Genomic DNA, 9,520 nt, shown 5'->3' with positions numbered 1-9,520 from the left:
AGGTGAAAATCACCTGTGAGGTCTCCAATGGAGTTAGAAATCCTGGCTGGAGCCCGCCAAAAAAAAATCAAATTAGCTTGACCCTGGAAAATCAGCCAGGGTCAGGTGTGCAGTCATGCCAAGTTTATGCCGGGATTCCAAAGGAGCAGAAAATCCCAGCTGAAATGTTTGCTACTCCATTGTGTGCAGGTGATGATTGGCATTGTGCTCTCAATTGATGTTAACAGTAAAACACGCAAAATTAGTGGATGTAATAGATTCTTCAATATCTATAATTAAAAAACCTATAAAATATGTGAATAAAATGCTGATAGAGATGAAACACTGAAATTTACAAGAATGCCAATTTAGTCAGTTTCAGTGAATGGAATATTAATAAAATAAACAATTTATGAGTTGGAGAACTCTATCACAATTTTTCATGGAATTACATAGATGCAAGTCAGTTATTCAGGAATTTGTTTTGTGCATAACATCAAACAGTCAACAGCCGTATAAAATCCTCAGGCCATCAGAGAAAGGTAATGTTTCATTTGGAGCTAGAGCAAAGCATTGTTTCTTTAGAGTTTCCTTTTAAAATGTCTGCTTCAAAGGTATACTTCTAAGCATTCTGCCTTTTGCGGTGACATTAATAGATATCCAGATGTTGGTTTTAAGGCTTCTTTTGTATGAAATTGAACACATAAAAACCAAGAGATTGAGCTTAAGTAACAGAAGAGAGAAATAAGAAAATTTGAACAAAGGTTTAACAGGACAGTGTTCACAAGTGGAATACAAGGGCCCTGAATTTCCACGGGCCTGTGGCACACTTCTGGACAGGAGTTGGGCAGGAACCTGGAAATGCCAGTTCTCAGCCTGTGCTACCAGTATCTGTAGGGCCTTGTTTGGGGTAGAAGCTCCTTTTGCCCCAAATGTCAGAGGAGCCATGGTCAGGGGGAGGGGACTCCTAGGCTAGGAGTTTACTCACCTCTGGCCTGGATTTGCCGACTGGCCAGTAAGCCAGGTGGGAGGAGATGTACTGGTCTGCTGGCTGGCAGAAATACATCCCACCAAAGGATCCAGGCCTAGGACTTGTCCTGTACACCCGACAATTTACCAAAACGCATGTTTTGGGCCACAACTTTTATTTTTCTGCACCTGTGGCACCAGAACCCCTGTGGAGCAGCTTTCCAGCGCAATAGGCTGAAGGGAGCTGGAATAAAAGGAGTGGAACTTATGCTACAGTTGTATAAAGCTCTGGTTAGACCACACCTGGATCACTGCATTCAGTTCTGGGCACCGCAACTCAGGAAAGATATATTGACCTTGGAGGCGGTGCAGCGCAGATTCACCAGAATGATACCGGGTTGAAAGGGGTTAAATTATGAGGAAAGGTTGCATAGACTGGGCTTATATTCCCTTGAGTATAGAAGATTAAGGGGTGATATAATTGCGGTGTAAAAGATGATTAAAGGATTTGGTAGGGTAGATAGAGAAGACCAGAATAAGAGGGCATAACCTTAAAATTAGAGCTAGGTCATTCAGGGGTGATGTCAGGAAGCACTTCTACACACAAAGGATAGTGGAAATCTGGAACTCTCTCCTCCAAAAAGCTGTTGAAAATTTCAACATTGAGATTGATAGATTTTTGTTAGGCAAGGGTATTAAGGGATACAGAACGGAGGCGGTTAAATGGAGTTAAGATGCAGATCATTCATGATCTAATTGAATGGTAGAACAGGCTCGAGGGGGTAATTGGCCTACTCCTGTTCCTATTTACCTGTATTGTGTGTAAAGTGTTTTCCACTAAAATTAGTGCATGTGGCTAAAATGGCGTCGCCATAGCCATATCTGTGGCTAGTCAGTGATTTCTATCAGGCAGCGCTGTGGTAAAATTGCAGTGCCTGACTTACTGAGAGTTTCCAGAATTTTCTGTTTTTGTAGCAGATGAATGAGATTATGAAATCAGAGTGGTGAGTCCATGATCCTGTGCTGAAAGCCTGGAACCAAGGTCAGAGAATTGGGCCTTTTATTGTTGTAATCCCATCTCTGCCCCATGTTCCCTGTGAGCATAGCCTACCTGCTGGGAATGCAGAATCACCCCTCATGTGCCAGACAGCCCTGGAGCGTGTCTCTATTTTAACAAAGGTTATGGAAATTGTGAATACAGCACCGTAACTCCTGAAGTATTTGGTTCTTACTCTATGATTCACTTGGTGACTCAGACACATACATTCTGAAAAGCATTTCAAGGGGGTTTTTTCAGTAACCACCAGGGGAAATCTAGCCAAAAGAACCAGTGCGAACCTGAATTCCATTGCTGTAAACCCTATAGCTGCATAACCTTCTTAAAATATCTTAAAATAATCAAAGAACACTGATGCAAAATTAATAGAAAATGCCATTTTATTGAGAATGAAATTCAAACTTAAATCAATGTTACAATCATGACAAAATGCCAGAAAAGGAATCTTGCAGTTCAGTGACACAAAAACCACTACCTTAGCATTATTCCCTTTTAAGACGTAGCAAAGTGATTCATAATCAATGATGGCAATGGCTTGGAAACACAATGCGTTTGTACAGTATATTCAGTGCAAAGCAATTATTGAATAACAGCAATAAAAAGCTTGTATTTATACAAAAAGTAAAAAAAACACAGAAAAAAATGCAGAAGTGTAAGTATACCTTTGAAATCAAAACTGCAGAATGTTGTCTGTTTTACATACACAAAAATATGAACAGATTAAAATGTATGTTTTTTTTCATCGAGTTCAACTATCTATGTGGTAATTACATTGGAAAGCTAGGATTTCCATTTCATGCCTACAATCACAAACTAGAAGAATACAAAATATGAACCGTATCTCAAACTGCTGAAATTAAGATAAAAGAAGCCTTTTTCTGTTTGTAAAGAGAATCCAGGGTTGAAGATAACGTGTCCCAAATCAGAGATGGATGAGGCTGACCACAGTCCTAGTCAATCATTATATTTGAAACTGCCTCTGATACCTATCAATGTGCTTAATAAATAATAGGATAAAGTGTTGTTTTTCACTACTTCAATCTTGAGAGTATTGCTTTCATAATGCTAGTTATGTGCACGTTTTAACGTGGCACTCACTGGAAGCAAATAATAATATGCTGTTTTCTTATCAGTAAACGATTAATAAGCAAAGTTTATTTTTGCCACCAGTATTGGCCAGTTACATTAGCAGTGTGACTGTCAGCTAGGAAACCTCAAAAGTTTTCTGAGTTCTGCTTGGCACAATTGTGCTCATCAATTATTAATATGAGCTGCGATGCTCAGCAAATACTTCGATTTAGAGCTAGAATCAGTGCTTCTGCTTCCTTCGCAACAATCCCAGTACACAAGGTCTGGAGGAAAGCAGATTAACCCTTTCGCCAGCACAAATCTAGAGGCAGCTTTAACCTTGGTTCTGATTTGCACTGGTAGGTTTTTTTTAGTTTTGTGTCTGATGACATTTCACACCTGCACAGTATCCTGTGAATGGAATTATCACAAAACAATAGGATGTTGCATAGGATGATAAAATTATTCTCAATAATTAGCAGAAAAAGGAAAATGGAGAGACAACTACTCCAATATTCAGTGCTAGCCCAAGAACTTCTGCAGAATCACATCTCATCGGTGAAGGAACTAATTTATTATTTGACTGACAATATGGGACTCATATGGAAATTTAATATTTCAGACATGAGTGTGCAATATTGGTTGTGATTGCACAGTACAATTGGAGTGATTTGAAGCTGAATTCCTTTATTGCTGGTATATAATACCTCAGATTATCTACTGCCACTATATAAAGAAGTAAATAACTTGGTGTACTGTAAAGTCTATTAAAGCACATCCCCATTAACAAGATCTGTTTCAGTAAACCATCTGAGGCATCACATAACTGCAGCATACATGATAATTCGAGTTAGCAGTCAGTACCATAGAAAACTAACTTTATCTGAAACACCAAAAGATGTTCACATCTGCAGTAGAAAAACTGCTCCTAACGGAAAAGCGATGAATACATTTTGCTTGATGTCCAAAATGCATAGCGATTAAAACCTTTGCCGTAGGAAATTAACCTGGTGAATACTGGGTCTATCTGGATGTGATGTGAAGTGCTTCTGACTGTACAAAATCTTAAATTTGGTTCCAAAATTGCTGCCTGCAGCCCTAGAAATATCACATCCTAACAAAGAATGTTCTTTTAAAAAAATCACTTTATATAAAAAAACATATTTAAATCTTTCAAAGCCCACCTTAGCAATAAAAATTACATTAAACAAATAAAGTACCTCTTATTAAATAGGTAACAGCTTGCACTGGCAGTAAGATTTGATTAGTTCAACCTTGAGTCGTGTAACCTGACACCTGCTTTTTTAAGTGCTGCTGAAAACTATTGAACTCATTACCTGTACAGATTTATAAACGTAGACTGGTGGTTTGCTTCAAGCTACCACTTGCAATAAATAATATCAATAAAGTTGTCCAGCTTTAATGTAAATAGGCCATATTGAACCTTGGGTCCACAAAAGCATGCTTCACACAAGAAAACTTTACAGTAAAAAAAAGCGTACTATATCTAAATATTGAAAAATATTTGACATTTATTTAATACATAAAATAGTAATGTCTAAGTCTCAGAATAGAACAAAGTATTTGAAATTAAGGAAGCATTTGGATAAGTAGATATTGCATTAATGTACCTCTCATGTATTTTGTGCTTTTTAAGTTACAAAGACTGAATACACATTTCCATGTGTACCTTTACTAAGTGAATTATTTGATTCATCAGTACGGCAATATTAATATCTCAAGTACTTGGGTTACCTTAATATGTGATGGGTTCTCTATAAGTATACCAACTACACTTGCCTTAATAGGGTTGAGCTATTAGGAGGCCTTATAAGACTGAGAGTTGGAAACAGTCAAGTTAAAGAGAGGAAAACTTATTTTTCCAGATCTTTTAGAACTATTAAAAGTATGTTTAATAAAGAAAGAAAAGAAAGAACTTAGAATTAGATAATGCCTTTCATGCCCTCAGGACATTCCAAAGTGCTTTATAGCCAATTAAGTACTTTTGAAGTGAAGTCACTATTTGACTATGTAGTTTTATTAGTAATAGTACTTGAAGGCAAGCTGGTTTTGCATAAAGCTATACCTCCAATAAATTTTTAAGGTAGATATAACTATATGGGTCACAGCAGACCTATAAATGTCAACTCAATTTCAATAATAATGATGAACAGGCTGAAAACTCGCTAATTTCTGTTCATGCAGATTTAAATAATGCTGCTGATGCTGAAAACTATATTAATTAACTCAATGGTAGCCACTGAACTTTCTCCTTTAAAGATGACAATGTAGTAATGCACAAAAAGTTCTTGTTGTAAGTATTTTCTCTGATAAATAGGAAGTTTTGATGAAGCATCTCTACCCGAAACATTAACCAATTTTTCCTCTTTTCTGGTACCGATGGGCCTGCTGTATATTTCTAACTGTACTTATTTCAAATTTTCAGTATTTGCAGTTTTTTCTTTTTCATTGTTACCATAGCCATACATACTCAACCTGAAATATTCACAGACATGTTTGCTTGTGCATACATGTGAGTGTGTGTGTAGTACAGTGAGTGCATGAAACAGAAACTTTCTGTCCACTTGATCATTACTTCATAGTGGCTAGCATCTCACCTTCAATAATCCAGGTTGATCAGAGGAATAAATGGAACTAAAACATTGTTTAATTGGACTGAAAGGAAATAGTGACCATGATAACATGTGTCTTTTAGCTGCCCGCATTGAACAGTGAGATTCAGTTTCCATTTCCTTGATTACAGGGCCTTTGAATTTTGATCTCCTAAAAAACCCCAGAAGGTTTGAGTAGCTATAATCAAATGATACTTTGCGCTTTCAACTGCACTGATTCTGTAGATTCATTATAAAACTTCAATTGATCCTAATCAGCAGCATATGGATTAATAACCACAAATACCAAAAAAACTGAGTTTCATTGGGGCAAGTGGCAGGGGAGGGTTCTTATTCTTATATTGATAAACTGTGCTATAGGAATATGATTGGGCAATGTGCTGTTGTACAGCAACATATGTGCCGATCCCTTCCTTTGACAAGCCCTGGACCTCTGTCAAGTAAGTAAGTCAGTCATGTAAGGATATTCCTTTGATAAGGTAGCTTTTAGAAAATATCAATAAGGCCAAATTGCCAAATCAGTTTGTATCTCAAAGAAATTTTCACTTTACAACAAAATACATAATATACAATTTTTAATTTATATGTTTTAAAAGAACTTGACTAATGTTGAATAGATGATTAGAAGGCAGGTCTCCCACAGCCATGGCATGAGCTACCAAGAATGTCTCTATTTCCATCATGCTACTGTTTTTATGGAGGCACAAATATTTAGTAATTAAATCATCCTGGGATTCTAAACTTTTGGGGGGAAATCTCATGTCATTAAGGTAACCCATTTCAGTATGAATATCATGACAATATTAATATTGATAACTGCTACCTTTTCTCAAGTATACAGATAACTGTCAGTTGATACTAAATTGTAATGATGTTACAGTAGACATTACTATTTTAATGTCGTTATGTCATCTTGAAGGAACCATTCAATTAATGAGTAAACAATATTCAAAAGGAACATTGACGACACTGAAATAGAGTGAGATTTCTCCAAGCCAAATGACATTTACCTCGTTTGAAACTGAAAAGCAATTTTGTTTGAAACATACAAAAAAGCATTTAAAGAATGCAAAAACAGACATTCCTCTTGAAATCTACAGTAAACATTCAATTAACAGAAATTCTTGGATAAACGGCAATTAGAAAACAACTTCTTTCTATTTACACTTAAAGGGGATCTCTCTCAAGAAATGTATTAAAAAAGAAAAATTCTGCCCCTCTATGCATAGTTACAATTGAGTGCATACATTTACATTTCTGATACCACTATTCTAACTGCGAACCATTTTTCCTCATAGACAATTCATAAAAACAGTTAAAGTGGGTAACTATTTCTTGTAGGACTTTTCATCTTCTTACGCTTAGAGTCCTCATATTCTTCTTGTTTTTAGCCACTTTTCTTGCTACTTTCAATGTTGTTTCAATAATATATTTATAAATTACTGCAATTTGCACACTGCCAAGTCTTGGATGTTATGTGCAAGGCCCATCTTTCTTAAACAATAAGGTTTTGCTGAGTAGCTAGAAGTTCTTCATATATTTGGACAAGATAACAAGTTCACTCATGAACTTACAAATAGGCAATGTGATGTGCATATGTTGGTCAGTACAGAAATGTCCTCAAATACTGCACCAGTTCTTTCACTGAACAGTCTTAGTATGATAAGATTTTCTTCCAGTTAAAAACTGTACAATAGGCACTATTTAAACAATGACTTCTTTTTCCAAGCAGTTGTTCTATATTCCTATGGAATCAGAAAGTCAATATGGTCTCCAGACAGACTCATCAATCCTCCCAGTGGAAGTCAACACAGTGGGGGAATTGCTATGGCTACCATCAGCATCTACACCATCATTTTGGTTGGGTAGGTTGGGATTAAGGAGCGTACTGCCAGTTGATGCACTGGTACAAGGTGGCAGCATTCTGGAGGGTGAGCGTTCTCCCCCTGCCACCATGGAGAATTGGTAGGATCCAGAAGAGGTGCCATAGTAGAGATAGGGTGCACTGCTGGTCTGGAAAGGTCCACTTTGGTTTGGGGATGAGCCAGGATAGGGCGGTGGCAGATAGGTATGATAGTGTGTAGCCGCAGACATACCCAGAGACATGCCAGTTGTAACTGGAGTTGGCGTGTAGGTGAAGGTGGCTGGGTAGTGCATTCGGGGATTGGAGAAACGGCTCTCTGTAAGGGAAGAAAGCCCAAACTGTCGTGGGTCTGAGAAGGGGCCAAGGTCTGTAGCACCTACAAAAGAAAACAGAGAAGAAACATATTACATCTTACAAATCATTAATGAGGCATGGTACTTGTTGAGAAACATTCACAAACCACCTTTCTGTGCTACAGACATTTAAAAGTAATGTTGTAATTCACATCTAAATATCATTGCATCACTTGTACTGTTGTCACTGTAAAAAATGATGTGACTATTCTTTCTAATAAATACCAGATTTAACACTTTAACTTTGGCGTTTCTTACATTCCTGTAGTGTTGATTTCTGTGTGCTCTGCTATGTTTTACCACCTCTAGATATAATTGTTTTATCCTAATGTGCTAGTCATGGGATTTATTTTCCTAATGAAATTTCTTATTCAGAAGTTAACAATTTAAAAAGTTTATGATTATGTTACTTCATGCAAATCAAATGAGGATTATCACTTCATAAACTTGAAATGGTTAAATCAAACTTGCTAATCCTTTAGCATGGACATTATTGCACATAAACCACATGTATTGGCTGTCAGCACAACATCCAGCATGACACCTCTTGTGACAAGTAAAAGGGACCCAGAATGGACTAAAATCACTCATACAATCTCCACAGTACACATTATTAAAAATGCAATTGATAGATAGGACTGATTTCAAGGTAGTAATCTCAGTTTGTGGTTCAGATCAAGATTATACACTGCTCAACCATCACTGACACAATTTATGATGTTACCTGAACCTGAGATTACTGCATTGGATATGTGTTATCCTTGTATTTGTGTCTGCTGTGACTTATGTATGTACATTTATTAAATTCTTATACAAGTATGTATTTATTGAATATGTTATGATCCCATGTGGGATGGAATGGAGAAGAAACAAATTGTAGATTTGTTAAGTGTATATGAGCACTGGTCCATTTGGGCAGTTGATGTGGCATGGTAACAGTCAACTGGAGTAGGCCCAGAGACAAGCCACCACTTTATTGTGGCCACATATCACTTGCTGCCCTCCCTCACATGTCGCAAAAGGAAAATTGATTACTGGCTCATCCACCATTTTTGGAACCGATGCTGATCGATTTTTATGCAATAGAGGGTGCACACTTATAGAACCAGTGGGAAAGGTGGATTGTGTGGGCCATCCCAAGACTGACAACTGACTAAAATTGTCACACAAATAGCTGACCAATTTAGAGCATGGGCCATTAATGAGACTGAAATTCTTGAGCAGTAATATGAGACCCAAAGGAAATATGTTTGATTAAATTCCAAGATCATTCAGAATGTTCTTTATGTAATATCTGTAAAAGCAAAAAAAAAGTTTTGTTTTTAAAAGAACTAGTCTCTTCTATCCCAGGCCTTTATATTGTATCCTGTCAAAAATGAATCCAAAGTTCCCATCTGAATCTTCAATTTTACGTTTTTCATTTATTTTACATCCATTATAAAGATTTACACCCTTGTTTTCTTAAATTATTCTAAGTATTTAGAAATCACAGGTTTGTTGATTCTGAATCTATGAAATAACATACAGAATTTCAAATACAAACTCTGTTGCCTTATTTATGAAGCTTTTGCTGAGAAGTCATAGAGAAAAGTGTGAT

The 9,520-nt window shown here is 36.7% G+C and overlaps 1 protein-coding gene across 4 annotated transcripts in view; it reads right to left on the bottom strand.

The window, feature by feature from the left end:
- Positions 1-2,367: 2,367 nt before the first annotated feature.
- Positions 2,368-9,520, bottom strand: part of runx2a (RUNX family transcription factor 2a) — a 177,446-nt gene continuing 170,293 nt past the window's right edge. For all 4 annotated transcript variants that reach the window (XM_067984477.1, XM_067984480.1, XM_067984479.1 and 1 more), the window contains one exon: positions 2,368-7,946. In XM_067984477.1, coding sequence (XP_067840578.1) covers positions 7,468-7,946 — 479 coding nt within the window. In that variant the 3' untranslated portion in view covers positions 2,368-7,467. The remainder of the gene's footprint in view (positions 7,947-9,520) is intronic.

The sequence above is a fragment of the Heptranchias perlo genome, chromosome 5, assembly GCF_035084215.1.
Source record: "Heptranchias perlo isolate sHepPer1 chromosome 5, sHepPer1.hap1, whole genome shotgun sequence".
NCBI classification, from domain to species: Eukaryota; Metazoa; Chordata; class Chondrichthyes; order Hexanchiformes; family Hexanchidae; genus Heptranchias; species Heptranchias perlo.
This window is presented reverse-complemented; position numbering and strand designations above follow the sequence as displayed.